This window comes from Erythrolamprus reginae, chromosome 2, assembly GCF_031021105.1.
Source record: "Erythrolamprus reginae isolate rEryReg1 chromosome 2, rEryReg1.hap1, whole genome shotgun sequence".
In the NCBI taxonomy this organism is placed as follows: Eukaryota; Metazoa; Chordata; class Lepidosauria; order Squamata; family Dipsadidae; genus Erythrolamprus; species Erythrolamprus reginae.
Genome location: NC_091951.1, coordinates 262404381 through 262424305, shown reverse-complemented (window position 1 = coordinate 262424305; position 19925 = coordinate 262404381). Strand labels below are relative to the sequence as shown.

The window sequence follows — 19925 nt, the reverse complement described above, 5'->3', positions numbered from 1 at the left end:
TTGTTTTAATTTTGTTTCTATAGCTTTTAAGTTTTTAATAATAGAGTAACAGTGATCATTGGTTTAGGTATTTTTAATTCTTTCATCTTTGCTTTATTCTGTCTGGATTCACTTGTTTTGTGAGATGGACAGCTATGTAAATTGGATTAACTAACTAACAAACAAACAAACAGAAAATTCGCATTCTACCTGACAACATTCTGATGCAAATGTCTGTTCAGATATTGAAACAAATATTTGCTTGAATATTTAGACAGATTAAGGAAAGTTAAGCGTAAGCATTGTTATGAAGAAATAGTATTTTAGAACAGTGGGCCTTAAATTAAAGGTAATCACTCCAAGAGAATAAATTGGACATAGTCTGGGGACAATGGAGCAATTTGTAATCAATTGAGAATCTAGTTTGGGACAGTCACTGTTTGTCTGGTTTTTTGGTGGGAATCACAACATTATTCCAAACTGGAAAAAAGGATTATTTGGCCAGATAATTTAAGAATCTCTGTTCAGGAGGAACTGATAAACAGTTTGGAATATTGGAGAAATATTCCAAACTGATATTATTTCCCTGAGAAATAAAGAAAAATAAAGACTTTATAACTTTTAACTATGGAATGACAGGTTTTTTGGGAGGCTCCTCAATATGACAACACAAAATTGATAAGTCAAGGTCATGAGTGTGGGAAAGGTGGTATTTTTGTTTATTTATTTAATTGTTGTTTTAGTTCCAAGATTTTAATATTAGCTATAAAGGAAAAATAGGGTTTAAAATTTTATATACATACATACGTACGTACGTATATATTCAGTGTGATAGCAGTGGGAACACGCACGAACCTGTGATGATCTAATTTAGAACCTACCACTGATACACAAACACACACAAACACACGCGCGCACACACAAACACACACGGGGTGTATATATTTGTGAAAACATTAAATCCTATGAATATAATAATTTTTCTTCTGTTTGTAGAAAAACAAAGGTGAATTAGTAATGATTATGCAAAGGAAAAAGATTCTAAATTCGGCATTCAATCCTTACAAAGGTAAGAATACATAAAACCTTTTGTAATAGCAAAATTCTTCTCCAAGAAAGAACAAGAAAATCATGTCTTTTCATTAGGGTAATTTGATTTCAGATTCCCTTATAAAAAGAAAGTGTAGTTTAACTATAATAGAGTCTCAGCCATCAGGAGGTCTATTTGTCCCCACTCCCCCTTTTCTTTCGTTTAAAAAACAATCTATAAGAAGGCAGTTGGTTGCTTATATATTTTTCTCCTTCCCTCTCTAATCCCTAGTAGTCAGAACTTTGAGACCAATTTCTGCAGTGTGTACTACCAGGAGTTTCAACATAAGACCAGCTGGATAAAATAGACAATGTACTGTGGCTTAAAAAGTGCCAAATTGAGACTTCAGTGGATGCTGTATTTCAAACCTCTCTAACAGCATCAGAGAGGAGAGATCAACTGAACACATCAATAAGTAAAAAGAATTTCCTTAAAGTGGGATGGACTAGTTGCTGATAACATACCTGCTTTTATGCTTCTTAAAGTTGTCTTAATATAAGTACCGGTAGTTTTTTTCTCTGTTGCCTTTATGTATCAAAACTATTTCCTTCATTGCTTCAAATTTTATGGTTTATGCTGCTCACTCAAGGTAGAAAGCAGATTTTTAAAAAAACTTCAAAAATGTATTCTAACCTTTTTATAATCTTAACATAAAAAATAATTGGTGATTATTACTACAGTACATGCATAAAAATGTGAAATCACAGCTGCCCATTCTTTTAGCTGATGTTGCCCTTCATATGCATAAAAGTGTTCCCTGAACTAGAATACCTTAATGGATTGGTGTAGTATATCTATGCATCCAAGCACTGTAGCCTTTTTTAATTGATAGATGGAAATTTTTGTCAATGTTCATATTTTCTAAGCGCTGTCCAAGATTTTGTGTTATGGCATCTAATGTACTGATAACCTCTGGGACCAGCTGTACAGTCAGCCAGATGTTCAAACTGAATTTGGCATTTTAGTCCATCTGTTCAGCCCTTTCAAAGGACCTGGGCCAGGCAGATATAGTTGTTTAATAATATTAAATTAAAGCATATGTTTCGTTCATCTTAAAATTTAATGTCTTACTTCAGCCTACTTCATCTTTTAGAAGAAGGCTTCACAGTCTTTTAGGCCATGAGGTATATAGAATTTTGGGGGGAGTTTCAGGTTAGATTTTTCATTGGGAGACTACAAAAAATACAGAGTATTAATAACATTGTTTACAATGTAGTTACTTCTTTGCCTCTGATTCTGCATGGAAGCATAGCTAATATACTCTGGACGTTATGATTAAGAAGAGCAAGTCATATAAATGAAGCAAGTTTACTATTTTGTAATAATATTCTTGCAATTTCTGTATTAAGGCATATACCCTTGCAGCTGTACAATATATATTGTGTTTTATTACAAGAGAAACTTGGGGTTGGTTCTATTGGATGTTCTGTTGAAAATCTTTTGCAACAAAAAAAAAGGAATTTCTTTGAAACTAACAGATTTGAAGTATCAGATGAATAATTGGTCACTATTAAACCTATTTAGTTAACAGAGAGAAGATAAGAAATATCACGGTCCAGAAACCTGGCTCTTCAGTTTCACTTTGGGGACGTATCACATCTTTACAGCAACAGTTAGCTCTAGTGCAGAAATCAAAAAGAACAGCAGTATCATCTCTCAAGAAATCCAGAGAAGCAAATAAAATATTAACATCCCAATTGCATCTAACCAAACAGCAACTTCAGGCCAGCAAACAAACTGTTCAGGTAAAAGTTTATTGTAGTCTTCATATGACAAAAATCGAATGTTTAGTGATGAAATGTGCAGGACTGTAATTGTAAGCCTGAGTTCCAAACAAAGTTAAATATCACCCTAAAATTGGACATATTATATACTGAAATCATGCAGATGATCCACAAATCTGTCTGAAAAGATCAGGATGATGTACGATGCTTTTGAATATGAAGTGGCAAGATACGAAGATGACAAGGCTGTAATTGGTTCGTTTCTCAAGCGATACATATTTTGCTTCAAATGATTTATTTTCCTGGATCAGTTTTATGAAAATAGAAATGGCAGCCATGGAGACAGGTTATCTTGATAATTGATGTAAAGAATTACATCACATACACAGAAATTCTGAACTGCTGTAGATTATACACAAAGGATCACTGAAATGTCTGAATGCATTTATAATTATGGTGCTTGCCCTGATTTTAGTAGGCAAACATATTTTCATAAAACATCAACATTTCTGTGCACTGGTCAGTTTGCATTTTTTCCTGGTTCACACACCCCTCCCCACAGCTCATAAACACACATTTTTATATAATTATGTGCAATAACATGGAACCAGCAAGTGCATTTATATATCTCCACCTTCAAATATAATTTGAATTGTGTCATGGCCTTTGCTTTTAAACACATAGTCAGATTTAGTAACACAATAAATACCCTTTTGAAACACACATACATTGATAGTTTAGAAAGCCAGAGTCCAATCAAAAATTCTTTCTATGTAGGAGCTGATTTCTATATAATGCCAGCAATATAAATGCACATATAAATCCACATTTCATCGATCATCCAGGACCCAATAAATGGATATATACTTCCCTCTATGCAAGTAGAAATTGCATGAATGACATTCATGCAATTAATTAATTAGCTAAAATAGGACTTGGATCAAATATATATATATCTACGGACAGACAAGTAATGTATGATGTGCTTTTCTTAAATTAAATTGAAGGGCTCATCTTATCTTCACTGATTTGGAAACATTAACTTTACATTAATTGATAAGACTAGGAAAAAAAATCTGTAGAAAGCAAAGGAATAAGCAAGAGATATAAATGATTGCAAATATTGGTACTGATGAAAAACATGGATAACTTTGAAGAATCACTTTAGAATCAGACACTAGCTAATCTCCCTAATTAATTATTTAATCTTTCACATCTAAATAAGATTTTTCTCTTTTTTCTTTCCTCCCCTATACATATCCTTTCTCTTCATTCTTCTTTCTCCTGTTTTATTTCTCTCTTTTTTTGGCTGTTCCTTCTGGATGGAGGAAGTAGAATGTGTAAATTTCTCTGTAACAGTAATTGTGTGTTAATATATGAGAATATTTTGCTTGTGAGAGAGAATGATTGCAAGATCAGCTGATTCTATAAATATAGTAACTTTTGTTTTACAAGCAAATAATGTTAATCAGCAGTTATTCATTAATTATGTGTTTTGTCTTGGATCTTCCCTTTTTGGAGTATTGTTTCTGGCATAAATATGACACATGATATGAAAATAATATAGCATATTTTTTCTTGCTGGTATTACTAATGCATAAAAAGATAAGTCATAACATATAAGGAACATTAATGCTGTTTTTAAAAAGTAAATAATATAAAACAGATGTGAGAATCCAGTCAAAATATCTTAAATATGTGCCAATTCTGATCCCCCCCCCCTCAGCATCTACTTTCAAATGCGGTGCTCCAGGGCTTGACTTTTTTCTTTCTTTTTGTTTAATATCTACCTGAAATTTCTGGGTAACCTCATCAGTGTGGGGTCAGATATGATCAATATGCTTATGATATCCAATTATGCCTCTTGACTTTGAGCCAACAAATGGATTTTTATTTATTTATTATTTAGATTTGTATGCCGCCCCTCTCCAAAGACTCGGGGCGGCTCACAACAAGATAGAACAAATCATAAATAATCCAAATAACTTTAAACTATTTAAAGATTTAAAAGAACCCCATATACTAACAGACACACACACAAGCATACCATGTATAAATTGAACATGCCCGGGGGAGGTGTTTCAATTCCCCCATGCCTGACGGCAAAGGTGGGTTTTAAGGAGTTTACGGAAGGCAGGAAGAGTAGGGGAAGTTCTAATCTCTGGGGGGAGTTGGTTCCAGAGAGTCGGTGCCACCACAGAGAAGGCTCTTCCCCTGGGGCCCGCCAACCAACATTGTTTAGTTGACGGGACCCAGAGAAGGCCCACTCTGTGGGACCTAATCGGTCGCTGGGATTCGTGCGGCAGGAGGCGGTCTCGGAGATATTCTGGTCCAGTGCCATGAAGGGCTTTAAAGGTCATAACCAACACTTTGAATTGTGACCGGAAATTGATCGGCAGCCAATGCAGACTGCGGAGTGATGGTGAAACATGGGCATAACTAGGTAAGCCCATGACTGCTCTCGCAGCTGTATTCTGCACGATCTGAAGTTTCCGAACACTTTTCAAAGGTAGCCCCATGTAGAGAGCATTATAGTAGTCGAACCTCGAGGTGATGAGGGTATGAGTGACTGTGAGCAATGAGTCCCGGTCCAGATAGGGCCGCAACTGGTGCACCAGGCGAACCTGGGCAAACGCCCCCCTCGCCACAGGTGAAAGATGGTTCTCTAATGTGAGCTGTGGATCGAGGAGGACGCCCAAGTTGCGGACTCTCTCTGAGGGGATCAATAATTCCCCCCCAGGGTAATGGACGGACAGATGGGATTGTCCTTGGGAGGCAAAACCCACAGCCACTCCGTCTTATCCGGGTTGAGTTTGAGTCTGTTGACACCCATCCAGGCCCCAACAGCCTCCAGGCACCGGCACATCACTTCCACTGCTTCGTTGACTGGACATGGGGTGGAGATGTAAAGCTGGGTATCATCAGTGTATTGATGATACCTCACCCCTTTTGAAGATGCTTTTGAAGACATGCCCAAGTGTTTGGAAGCTAAGCAGGCTTCTGTGTCTTATCAGGTTCTGTCCTGATAAGGTTCTGTCCTGTTTCTTTGATCCCCTCATTCCTACCTCAGTTATGGGGACATTCCATCTTTAGTCTTTAATGGGCTTGAACTTTCTATGTGAAATTAGTGCACAATCTAAAGATCTTCTTGCACTCACCATTTCTTTAATAGCAGCTGTGACCAAGGAGGCCTTTGCACAGGTTCATCTCGTACATCAGATCTTTAAGACCGTCACTCAAGCCATGGTCACTTTATGTGTAATTTCCAAGTCTTGAAGAAGACAGGGAAATTACAACTGATCCAGAGCAGTGTTGGAATGCAGTATTAAGTGTGCCATGATACGAACTCATACTGTACACCTACTATTTTTCAAGCTGCACTAGCTGTCAGTTGACTTCTGGCGCAATTCAAGGTCCTGGTTATCACTATAATGCCCTTCACAGCTACTTGAGGGAATGCCTTTTTCCATATTTTTCCACTGGTCCTGTGAGACTAGCTAGTGTGGAGACACTTCAGATCCCATCAATCAACTAGGATCACTTTGTGGGTCCCATGAAGCATGTTGCTGCGCTTTGGAATGCTATCCCTCTGGAGATCTACTGCTCTTATCCTTTTCCACAAATTGTTAAAGACCAAATTAAACCCCTCTGATTGCTGTTTCTTTCGTTCTTTCTTTTAGTTAGCTGTAATTTTTGTCTCTGAGATATGTTTTCTTTTTAATTTTTTAAATGTGAACTGCACAGAACAGGTGTAGGTTTGTGTGGCCTCAAAGCTGAAATTATAAAGAATGTTTTGCTTTCATATACAGTAATACCTCATGATACGAACTTAATTGGTGCAAGGAGGAGGTTCGTAAGACGAAAGGTTCATAAGATGAAACATTGTTTCCCATAGGAAACAATGTCAATTGTCAATTAATCCGTGCAACCAAAAAACCCCCCGCAAAAAAACGGCTTTCGGCGACTGCTGGGAAGCGGCGCGGCTGTTTTAAAAGATGACAGCCGGCCTGGGGGGCTTCCCAGCACCCCCCCGAATCGGGGTTCGGGGGGTGCTGGGAAGCCCCCCAGGCTGGCTGCGACCTTTTAAAACAGCCGCGCCACTTCCCAGCTGTCTCCTGAAGCCGAACGCTAAAGCCGAACTTCTGCGTTCGGCTTCGGGAGACAGCTGGGAAGCCGTGCGGCTGTTTTAAAAGGTGACAGCCGGGCTGGGGGGCTTCCCAGCAACCTCCCGAACCGAACCCGGGGTTCAGAAAAATTTTGCCTCTTCTTACGAACTTTGTTCGAGTTACGAACCGGTGTTCGGGAGGCTTCTGGGAAGCCCCGCCGCCCAGCTGTCACCTTTTAAAACAGCCGCGCGGCTTCCCAGCAGTCTCCGAACGCCGGTTCGTAACTCGAAAAAAGTTCGTAAGAAGAGGCAAAAATTTTCTGAACCCCGGGTTCGTATCACAAGTTGTTCGTAAGACGAGGGGTTCGTATCTTGAGGTACCACTGTATTTATATATTTAAAATTATTTGTACCTTCAGGTCTGTGTTGACTCCTGACACCTGTCTATACTAGTATCTGCAGTTATGATACTCTTAATAATTCTACCAAAAGTGTAATCTATCCTTTAAAAGAGGCTGTTGTCTAGTAGCTATTAAAGAAATAAAATAGCTGCAGATATAAAATGTAGGCATTTAAGGAAGAAAACGTGTTTTACTGAAATTCTATTGCTCAGGAGAAATTGATTTGGATATTGAATATTTTAATAGTCAATGAACAACATTTTTCATAGTATTTTCATGTACTATGTTTCTCATGATGTAACAAGAAATGTTATACTGTATGATCTTTGGCATCTCTGAAATAAAGAGAAGGATGGAGTAGGAACAAAAATAAAGACTGAATTGATTCCAAAAAGTTTAAAATTGAAATGCCAGTAGCTTTACAGAATTTTGTTCCACATAATAATACCACATTCATGTAACATTATCCTTATGTAATGTAATAGCTTAGTTTGTAAATGTTGATATATTTTGTACATAGAGAAGATAAACTTTGATTAAATGGAGATGAAGAAACTAGTCCTTTAACTGACAACTATTTATACAGTCACACTTGAGTATAATGCTCAAATGTTCTGGTAGTATGAGATTTGGTCTCAATTTAAAATAACTTAGATGTTCTAGATTTTATTTAGATAGAACTATTAAAATATTTGCAATTTAGCCCTATTGATATATATATATAATTAACTGCCTTGGAAATGGCCCTGGGTTGGGCCGAGAGGCAAATAAGGAGCTGTGATGTTCCTTCAATACACCAGGGTGATTCGACACAAAAATATGTAACCCTTCCCTGGTGCAGAGCTGAAGGGATTGGATACTGTAGCCTAGAGGATAATTCTCTGCCTTACAAGGCAAAGGTTGCAGGTTCAAGTCCCAGTGGGTATGGCTAGCTGATGAGGCCAAAATAAGGCCGAAATAGATCTATCCTAGTCTCCCTTAATTTTCAAATTTAGCAAAAAACATGTGACATATATATATATATATATATATATATATATATATATGCATAGATGTAGGTGAAAAGCTATAGATACATATATTGTATGTAGAAGTATACAGTGGTACCTCGAGATACGAGTTTAATTCGTTCCGGACCTGGGCTCTTAAGTCGAGCAGCTCTTATCTCGAACGACTTTTCCCCATAGGAATTAATGTAAATAATTTTAATTGGTTCCAGCCCTCAAAAAACTCACAAAGTTAGTCTAAATTATGCAGAAAGACATGTTTTTAATGAAGAAATGTACATGTACATATAAATGAATAATGAAGTTTCTTTCACTTAACTTGTAAACTTTCTTAAACTTTTAAATTTACATATGTTCAACTTCTCTGCCACCCAATCCTGTAGGACAGAGGTCCCCAACCCTTTTTGCACCAGGGACCGGCTTTAAGCGATCAAGAGAGGAATGGGTGAATGAATGGATGGAGGGTGGGAAGGAAGGAAGGAAAGAGGGAAGGTACAGGAACAGAGGAAGGAAGCAAGGAAACTTATGAAAGGGGAGAGTAAGAGAGGAATGAGTGAAGGGAGGGAGGGAGGGAAGAAGGTGGGAAGGAGAAAGAAAAGAAGAAATAGAGGAAGGGAAGGTAAAAGAGAGAAAGAAAAAGAGCAAGAAAGAAAGAAAGGGGGAAGGGACAGGAACAGAGGAAGGAAGCAAGGAAACTTATGAAAGGGGAGAGTAAGAGAGGAATGAGTGAAGGGACGGAGGGAGGGAAGAAGGTGGGAAGGAGAAAGAAAAGAAGAAATAGAGGAAGGGAAGGTAAAAGAGAGAAAGAAAAAGAGCAAGAAAGAAAGCTGCAAGCACCCCCCCGAGCCCCCCAGGCCGGCTGCAACCTTTTAAAACACGCGCGCCGCTTCGCAGCTGTCTCCTGAAGCCGAACGCGGAAGTTAGCGTTTGGCTTCAGGAGACAGCTCCTTGGCGCTTGTATCTCGAATTTGGGCTTGTAAGTAGAACAAAAATATCTCTCCCCTCCCAGCTCTTATCTCGAGTTGCTCTTAAGTAGAGCAGCTCTTATGTCGGGGTTCCACTGTACATTGTTTTTAGTATAATACAAAAGTTTATGCTGTATTAAGGTATTTATGCAATTTCTATAGCAACCTAACTTAATGAAGTCACTTTGGGTAATCCTTTTACTGTATTTTTTTTAACACAGCTTTATATTGCATGGCATAGCATGGCATTACATGTTGCAATGCTGCTATAGGTTTATTGCAAATCAAGAAATGTGGCCTGCCATTCCTAAGACTCATGATGCACATTGATCTAAAGGACTTTGTATGTAAATAAAGAAGTTAAATTGGGCAAACAGTGTTTCAAAATTACAGAATTTTGATATTGCTGTGAAGGGATGTAATATTTCAGAAATTCTTTTGAAAAAAAATATCATTATTGGCACAATCCAGGAAACAAAAACCCTTTTTTTCAAAGGTTGGGTTTTTTTTCTCCTGCATTCCCATGCCTGATGGCAATGCTGTAATTCTCATCACCAGATGTCTGCTTATCCTCTGCTGTATGTACTAGAGTAATGACAATTATACATGAGTAAGATATAACATTTGCACAGCAAAAACACATAGGGACACAAGGGATGTACAATTCAGTGCAAAACTGCCATATTGTAATTTAAATCAGTAATTATTGTCTTTTAAATGTAGCAACCCAGTTATAAAGGCCCCACAACTACAAAGTTACCCAGAATCCTTTGCTATGGTTCCCATAGTGCTCTAGAAGTGGCACCATAGGAGTAATTGTATTGTTTTATGGGTTGCCTTTGACATCAGAAAAGGACTTAGTAGCTGAGCGAACCATCTTCATCTGAAGAGGCCAGGATTTAAAAAAAGGAACAGACTTTCAACTCACTAGGTAACTGTTTGCAGCTCCTCTGGGTAGCACTACACAAAAGTTGAAAGCAGTTCTTCAGGAGCATTTTTCCAGATGTGTAACTGTTCTCTATCTTTTTAAAGTCTCTGTTTGATATTGCCATATTTCAACCTAAAGAATTCCTGCAATAGTACTTTAAAATCCACTGCAGGCACTTCTTGAACATTTCCAGCGTTGTTAGTAATTTGTAAAAGGAAATCTTGGCTACCCGATGCTTTCTTCATTTTACACTGAAAGACATCTGAACATTTTAGAGTTCGCTGCTGCTTCCATTTGACATAACTTTAAAAAAAGATACATGTGTTCAGGTTTTTTTAAAGGCACCCTCAAAAAATAAAAATACCATTACATTTATTTTTTCACTATTCTTCAAAATCAACTCAGTTTCACCGCTCTTGTTCAGTTCCAGATCCTTTACATTCCCTAAAATGTAGGTGGTAGGCAATGACGGCCACCATTCCGGTTCTACCGGAAGGACACGCGATTTCTGGTTTTTTGCTTCCCCAAATGCGTAGAAGCAAAAAAGCCAAAAACAGCGAAAAGTAGGTAAGTAACCCCCGTCGCCCCCCCTTCTTTTGCTAAAACCATAGACCAGCTAAGAAAGAAAAAAGTGTTACCTCTGCCCAAAGATTTTTTCCCCCACAAGACTTTCCAAATATTCTATTCTAGGAAGAAAGCTTAATTTCACAAACAGTCTATTTTTCACTACCTTCTCTATCATTATTCTGATTATTGTTAATGTATTGTTTTGCATGTACACTGAGAGCTTCTACATAGGCAACGAATTCCTTGTGTGTCTAATCACATTTGGCTAAATAAAATATTCTGTTCTGTTCTAGTTCTATTGGTTCTATTTTAACTTCCCATGTTTTAACTTAGATGTAACTGTGGACCGCCCAGAGTTAGCCTATAGTAAGCTGAGCAGCCAATAAAATTTACAAATAAATAAAATAGTTTCTATTTCATTAATTTCAGCTCTTTATCTTTCAGTTTTCCTGTAGTCTAAGTTACAATCTTTCACACGATATGATTGTCACTGTATGAGCCAGTTGGCCATTGCGGTCCACTGAGAGTTATTGAGATGGTATGTGGACTGAGTGGTGGGTAAAAGTAAGCATTGTACCACTCTGTTTGGACACCTTTTGGTCAATGTCCCCTGAGTACAACAAAACCTAATTATTATTCAAACATACTCATATACTATGTAAAAGCTGGGCTTTCTAACCTAGAGAATACTTTGCAAACCAATATTCCCGGCACCTTATATCAACTACAATATAAAGAACCTGAAATTATTTGATTGTAACTTGGGGAAAAATTAGATTAGATTTAGATTTATTGGATTTATATGCCGCCCCTCTCCGTAAACTCGGGGCGGCATATATCTTATGCTGCTGTAAAATAGTAATTCCCCCAAAATGTAAAACTACCTGCTTTTTCTTTCACTAATTTATTATACTGAGTATACTTTTCACAGGAGAAAAGTTTAAAGTTTCTAACACTTCCATTGTGACTTTACACATTTTAAAAAACTATTTGATCATATATATATGTAACAATTACTGTATCACTGTGTTCCTATGCACTTTTGACTCTAGAGTTTAGACACTAAAAACATTTTCTGCCATTTTCTTGGTGTTGTATGAACTAAATTAGATCCAGTTAGAGACTATTTGCAGCGATTCAGGATTTAAAAGTTATTCTTGTGTCGACTGTAACCAGCAAGCAGCTTGAAGATCTGGTTATGTCCTGAACTCAAGACACAACTGCCCTACTTGGAACATTACCCCATAAAATGGGATAAAATACTTTTGATATGTGGAGGCAAAGAATTTAAAAACAACACTAAACTGAGCGACCAAACAAACATCTGCTATTTTCCTGTGTCCAAAATGATTCTCAGTTTCCAACCAAGTGCATAACTGACTTTTTTAAACTACCCCCTCTTCCTTTTTGCTAACTCCGGTCAATGTCAGCAGGGATGAAACCTATGCCTGCTGTTTTATTGACTAATGCACTCTCCAGGTCTCCATAGCTGTAGGAATTCAATTTTAAAAACCCAAACCAATTGTGGCATATTGGAACACTCTTGACTGAAGAACGTTATCTTATCCCAATTCTGGGAGAGAACTTGAGTTGAGTATGATTTGTTCTGTATTTACAATATTTGAAGCAGATATTTTTTAACTCCGACTGTTTGTGCAACCCTAAACAGAACACACCAGCTTTTACAGTTAGTCAACGGTTTTTAACAGCATTTTGAAATAAAATATTTCACCAACTAGAATACTATACAGTATGCTTTTTGTTTTTAGTTTAAGACTATATTTGACTTCTGATATACATTCTGAGGTAATAAAATATATAGAAAGGAATGCTAGATTATAAATTGTAGCCTTCTGCGGGAAATTCAAGCCTGTCAGAACCATACTTTAAGAAAAAAATAAGTTCTTTATCAGTTTTAAAAAGAAGAATACTAATTAATTCCTTCTTGAAACAAGGAACTTAAAGCTAATTTTTTTGCTTTTGTTTGATAAAAATCTACTGCTTTATTAAGTCCAAATAAAATTTGCATTTTGGAAAGCTAGGACCACACTTTGAAATTCTGATTACTGTATTTTTCGGAGTATAAGATGCACCCCCCCAAATAAGAGGGTGAAAATCTGGGTGTGTCTTATACTCCAAATGTAGCCCTGCCTAGCCTCTCAACTGGAAGTTTCAGAGGCTGAAAAAAGCCTTTCAAACGGAGCTTCAGAAAAAAAGCCTCCTAAACAGAGCTTCAGACTCTGAAACAGAGTTTCAGAATAAAAGCCTCTGAAATGAGGTTTCAGAGGCAGAAAAAAAAAGCAAGGTGCGGAGCTTACAACCAATGAGCCTGTTGCTTAAATTCACTAACAGCTGATTGGGTGTATTCCCAGAGGCTGATCTACCTGTCAATCAGCTTTTTTCTTATTTTCCTCCCCAAAAACTAAGGTGCATCTTATACTCCAGTGTGTCTTATAGTCCAAAAATTACAGTATATAGAATTTGTGATTCAGATTTCAAGGGGAAAAGTTAATAGTTCTCTTAAAGGAGCAAATTTTCTGGCCATGTGTTCATAAGATCTTTTAAACAGAATATAGCATTTAGATTTTATTCCTATTACCTTATTAAAGTCATCCAAGTTAGTAACCAATAAATAGTGTAATGTCAGAAAATCATTGAAGTACTTTTGAGGTTTTCGTACTGTCCTATATTATCATTATATATATTCATATTTAAGGATCTACTCATTAATGCTAGTTAAAAGTAGGGGAGCAATAACTAAGGAATTAGTGTTTCAGATGGGGCTGTTAATATGTTCTAGATGGGGCCGATGTCCGTTAGGATTTTTACTATTTGTAGGACAAAACTATTTAGAGATACTATATCCATATAACCATCATCCTCCCCTAAGAAATAGCAAATATTGTTAATCTTTTAATTAGCAGCTAGCTTGGGATTTTATTTTACTGTTCTAGTAGTTATAATATGAAAGTCCTTTGCACTCTTTTTTATAGCTCCCTTTTCAGATGTTTTTTTTTTAATTTTTACATTGGTAGCCTGTGTGGAAGACAATCCAAGTAGAGTACTCAGTACACATACTGTATGTTGGATCCTCAAGGGCTGCTGTGGCTTTTGCCAGATGAAGCCTTTTTGATTTGGAGGCTGATGAAACACAGTGCTGTTATTGATCTGTGCATGACATACCCTGTCTCTCTGCTGGCAGAGTGTAGCAACATTTATCCAGGAATTTGTGAAATGTCACTTGGATCATGTTTGTAAGATAAACTGTGTGCAGAATCCAAGCTAAGAGTATATGTGAGATTGGACGTGACTATCTTCTTTCTTTCTGTATCCTGCTCGCAAATGTTCACTCTGTCGAACCTCATTCTGCGTTCTGAATAACACCAGTCAATAACTGTATATAAGGGGGGAAAAGCCAGGCATTGTTTTTGAGCCAAACAATAGCTTCCTATGTGACTTCAACTATGTAAAAACTAGCAAAGGTGGCAATAGATCCACACACCTGTATTCAAACATTTCTCCCTTGCTGTTGTAACTTTTTCTTTATCTTGATTTGGATTCTGTGTCCCTATATCAGCAAAACATCTGAAATGTTTGTCTTCCACAATATACTACTGCCTTTCTTATTGATTACTTATTTTTATTTACTGCCTTTTTTTCTGAGAGCTCAAGTGATTTACAACAGACTCTTAATTATATCCCCACAAGAAACTTATCAAGTAGCCTGGATTGAGAGAAAGTGACTGACTCCGTCACCCAATGAGCTCTGTGGTTGATGGTCAATGTTAACCTAGATCAGTCCAATAATTTAAAATATTCTGGCTCTCTAATGCAGCATTTGTCATTAAGACTATTTTAAAAAGGGTGGAATATGGAGAATATGGCCCCCTTTATTGAAACAGCACTGTCTCATTTCTTATCTTCCCATTTTTCTTACTATTTTCTCCTATTGGTTTCTTATGATTTATAGAAACATAGAAGACTGACGGCAGAAAAAGACCTCATGGTCCATCTAGTCTGCCCTTATACTATTTCCTGTATTTTATCTTACAATGGATATATGTTTATCCCAGGCATGTTTAAATTCAGTTACTGTGGATTTATCTACCACGTCTGCTGGAAGTTTGTTCCAAGGATCTACTACTCTTTCAGTAAAATAATATTTTCTCATGTTGCCTTTGATCTTTCCCCCAACTAACTTCAGATTGTGTCCCCTTGTTCTTGTGTTCACTTTCCTATTAAAAACACTTCCCTCCTGAACCTTATTTAAGGTTATCAATTATTGTTTGTACTTAATGATTGTAACTAAGATTATAACCTATGACCTAATTACTTGCTATGAGCTTATGCATCGGAGACAAATTCCTTGTGTGTCTGCTCACCCTTGGGCAATAAAGAATTCTAGTTCTATTCCATTCCAATCTACTCCAATCCAATTTATTTCTACTCTGATCTACAATTTAAGTGATGTAGAATAATCTCAAATTTTCCTCTAAAGCAGCTGAAACTAGTATAGTCTCATTGAGAAAGTTGCAGGCGGCAGTTACTAGCTGTATTCAATAATTGTATAATTGTATAAAAGGACAGACTAGATGGACCATGAGGTCTTTTTCTGCCTTCAATGTACTATGTTTCTATGTATATAAAAAGCTACTCATTTTAACTAATCCGTTTGCATAGAAAACCTGCAACAGATGTGAGTTACTTATGTTTCTCAAATGTAATCGGTCATTGGTGATTAAAAAATGAAGAACACACCTATTGAGCAAAATAACTCATCTAAACAAGAGAAATGATAGGATCAAGCTCAGGAATAATCTCCAGACCTGCAATTTCTGTCACTCAAACTAAGCTGAATAATGTCTATTTAAAACAGTGGCTTGGTCTTGGATCATAAGCAAATAAATAAATCAGAAGATTTGCAGAGGCAAATTCTCTGCAGTCTCTTAAATCATGAACACATATGCTAAATAGATGTATATGTGTGTGTGTAGTTCTTCAAATTTCCAGCATTGCAAATAATAGGTTTGTTTGTTTGTTTTTGCCTCAGTTGCATAGCCCTTTAGAAACAAAATCACTTGGATCTTTCCCAGCCATTGATTTTTCAAATTATTTTAGCTATCCTTTTCTCTAAAATATAAAAAAGATCTGAACAATTGAGTTTTGCCATGTTTTATTGGTTTCTTGATTACTGCTCTTCTCACAATTCTGCAGATAGTTTCAGATAAGTGTTTGAATGTTAGTTGAGAGAATCAAACAGAAGGATATGATCTGTAATATATAATACAATGATAAAAAGAAGAAAAATTAATACACAACACATTTAATAGCAATTTTTTTTAAAATAAAGTTTTATTGATTTTTAATTTTTTTTTACATAAAACAAATTAATGAAGCAGTGATATAGCTAAACATTTGGTAGCAGTTTTGCTTTTCAGAAGCAGATTTAATATTTATGTTTATATATATATATATACATATATATGTTTTCGTAGATATATCAACAGCAGCAGCACGAAGCTTACAACTTCAGCCTGAATGTAATTTCACTGAAACGTCACATAGACATGCAAAATATTACACGGGGCAAAACCCGAACTCAGAACAATCTACATATATGTATGTAGATTGTTCTGAGTTCGGGTTTTGCCCTGTGTAATATTTTGCATGTCTATGTGACGTTTCGGTGAAATCACATTCACCATCATCAGGCTGAAGTTTCAAGCTTCGTGCTGTTGTAAAAATGGAAAATGCAAAATATTACACAGGGCAAAACCCGAACTCAGAACAATCTACATACATACATACATACATACATACATACATACATACATACATGTAGATTGTTCTGAGTTCGGGTTTTGCCCCGTGTAATATTTTGAGTGTCTATGCGACGTTTCGGTGAAATCACATTCACCATCATCAGGCTGAAGTTTCAAGCTTCGTGTTGTTGTAAATATGGAATGTTTGCAACTGCCATTTCTTTCTTGTATATAGTGTTAGGGGTGGAGATTTGGTTTGAATGTAGCAAATAGATTGGGTGACTATGTTTTAGTGATCTGATTGGTTGGTGGAATCATAATTACTAAAATGATTGACGTGATTATTATGAAGTGTTTTTTTTGTTTAAGGCTGGTTTCCAAATCTCTGGTAGGCGGGACGTATCGTCCCTTTTATTCATGCAGAGGGGGTGTTTCTCAATCTCTATAGCTTCTAAAGTAATTCTTCTATATAAATTTTCTGTTTTGGAAAGTAATTTGGTTTTTTCAAAGTCAATTTCGTGCCCTGTTTTTTTAATGTGCTGGACAAGGGAGGAAGTCTTTTCTTCTTTTTTAACTGCATTCTTATGTTCTGCAATGCGTGCACTTACTCTTCGATTGGTTTGTCCAATGTATGTGGCTGCACATGTTTTGCAAGGGATTTCATAGATTCCTTGGTGTTCTAATTGGATTTTATCTTTTGGGTTCCTTAGGATATTTGATATTTTTTGGTTAGTGAAAAATGAAGTTTTGATGTTATGTTTGTGCAGAATTTTACTAATTTTGTCTGTGGTGCCCTTGATGTAAGGGAGGAGGGTGGTACCATTGTCCTGTTCTTGATCTTGATTTTTGGGGGGTGTCTCTTTTTTGATTAGGTTTGTGATTGTTTTCCTTTCGAATCCATTAGAAATTAATACATCTTTGAGTTTGTTCAATTCAGTTTTTAAGTGCTCATGGTCAGCTAGGCGTTTGGTTCTGGTGATGAGAGTTTTGGCCACTGAGGTGATCTGTGCGGGGTGGTGGTGGGAGTGTGCATTTAGATAACGGTTGGTATGGGTTTTCTTTTGGTAGATAGTGTGTCCTAGGGTGCCATTGGGTTTTTTATAGACCAGTACATCTAGAAAGGGAAGTTGATCATTGATTTCTGTTTCCATAGTAAATTTTATTTTTGGGTGTAGGTTATTGAGATGTGTGAGGAAATTGTCTAGTTTTTCCCTTCCATGTGGCCAAATTACAAAAGTATCATCAACATATCTCAGCCAAAGTTTAGGTTTGTGTTTGGATTGCTCTAATGCATTATTTTCAAAATATTCCATATAGAGGTTGGCGATGACAGGTGAGAGGGGTGATCCCATGGGGGCTCCCTCTATCTGTTTATATCTTTGTTCGTTATAGATGAAGTATGTATTAGTCAGGCAGTGGTTGGTTAGATCTAGGATATATTTGGGGGGCTTCTGTTTGTCCTGGATAGCTGTTAAGGCTTCTTTAATAGGTATTTGTGTGAAAAGGGATATGACGTCAAAACTCACAAATAGGTCACCAGGTTGTAGGTTTTGTTTTTTAATTATTTGTATAAGGTGGAATGAATTTTGTACATATGAGGTGATAGTTTCTGTATATGGTTGAAGATATTTGGCTAAAAATTTGGCAAGGTTTTGTAGAGGGGAGCCTATAGAACTGACTATTGGCCTGAGAGGTATTCCTTCTTTGTGTATTTTTGGAAGGCCATAGAGTTTTGGACATATGGAAGATTTTTCTCTGGGGATGATTTTTCGCTGGATTTCTTCACACATACATACAAGTGGTAAATACTCATAATTGGGAGTCAAATTACCAATAATTCCAAGTATAAGTAAAATATTATAATAGAATCAGTAATCTAGCCCAATTTAAAACAAATTGTTCTGTGGACAGTTAACATCTATTATGCTATTCTGATCATTGCAGAAGAGGAATTGCAGAATTTTTTCTCTCTTTACTTTGAAAATATACATAGCTAAAAATAAATTTTTGACAAATCCTGCTAACATTTTATGTGTGCAATGAGTGACTGTCTTCATTTAGTATGAAATACAGTAGAACCCCAACTTACGAGACTAATTGGTTCCGGAAGGAGGCTCGTAAGTCGGAACGCTCGTATGACGAAACATTGTTTCCCATAGGAAACAATGTAAAGTCAATTAATCCATGCAACAACAAAAAAACCTGCTGCCGCCGAACGCGGAAGTTAGCGTTCGGCTTCAGGAGACAGCTGCGAAGCGGCGCGGGTGTTTTAAAACGTCGCAGCCGGCCTGGGGGGCTCGGGGGCAAGCCCCTGAGCCCCCCAGGCCGGCTGCGATGTTTTAAAACACCCGCGCCGCTTCGCAGCTGTCTCCTGAAGCCGAACGCTAACTTCCGCGTTCAGCTTCAGGAGACAGCTGCGAAGCGGCACGCGGGATACGAGCGCCAAGGAGCTGTCTCCTGAAGCCGAACGCGGAAGTTAGCGTTCGGCTTCAGGAGACAGCTCCTTGGCGCTCGTATCCCGAATGTGAGCTCGGGAGGCGAACAAAAATGTCGCTCCCCTCCCAGCTCTTATCTCGAGTAGCTCGTAAGTAGAGCTGCTCGTATGTCGAGGTTCCACTGTAATTACCTTAAATGATAAACAAGCTTTTTAAAGGCAGGTTTTACACATAATCTTTATTTGAATTTCATTATATTTTTTAAAGTGGAAAACAGATGGTAGCATTTTCCCCCCATTGAATGGTAGTGTAACATATTTGTGCGCCTGATAGCTGAATAGTTAGGATTGCTGGTGTTAAATTTGTAATGAGTTGTAGGGATTGTAAAATTCCCTCACGGATCATCATGTAAGGTTTTCGTGAGACTTGTAATTCTAAGATATAGTAAATAGTGGCTAAAAGTAAGATTTCCTTTGACTTCGGCTCAACTGCTGGTGGCTTTATGGTCATGTCCACATAAATTTTGTGGTAATAATAGAGAGGTTTCACGTTTTATATTTTTAACTAAACAGTTTTTCAACTTCCTTTATAGCTCCAGTTTTAAAGCTCTGGATTTTTCAAATATGAGGCTTCAGTCCTGCCTTGAAATACCAGAAACTGATGGTGAAATCTTGTACATGCAAAGCATGTGCTCACTTCATTCGAGTGATGTCTTATTTTTCAAATACGACATTGATAATAGAATCAGTCTTCTGTCAGTGTTGTTTCTGCCCACTAAGTAATCATAATTTGCCTTCTGACAAGGGAATAAAGAAATTAGTGTAAAAGTTAATTTCCATGCTTTAGGCCTGATCAATGCTCTAGGCAGATGTCATTCTTGCTAGTGAGAAATAAGCCCCCAAGTGTTAATTTTGTTCATGCACAATCTTTTTTAAAATAGATTTTTGAATAGGCTGTTGCTT

At 37.0% G+C, this 19925-nt stretch overlaps 1 protein-coding gene across 2 annotated transcripts in view; it reads left to right on the top strand.

Moving 5' to 3' along the window:
• Positions 1-19925, top strand: part of CNTLN (centlein) — a 243510-nt gene that overhangs the window by 159544 nt on the left and 64041 nt on the right. For both annotated transcript variants that reach the window (XM_070742532.1, XM_070742531.1), the window contains exons 17-18: positions 976-1048; positions 2594-2814. In XM_070742532.1, coding sequence (XP_070598633.1) covers positions 976-1048; positions 2594-2814 — 294 coding nt within the window. The remainder of the gene's footprint in view (positions 1-975; positions 1049-2593; positions 2815-19925) is intronic.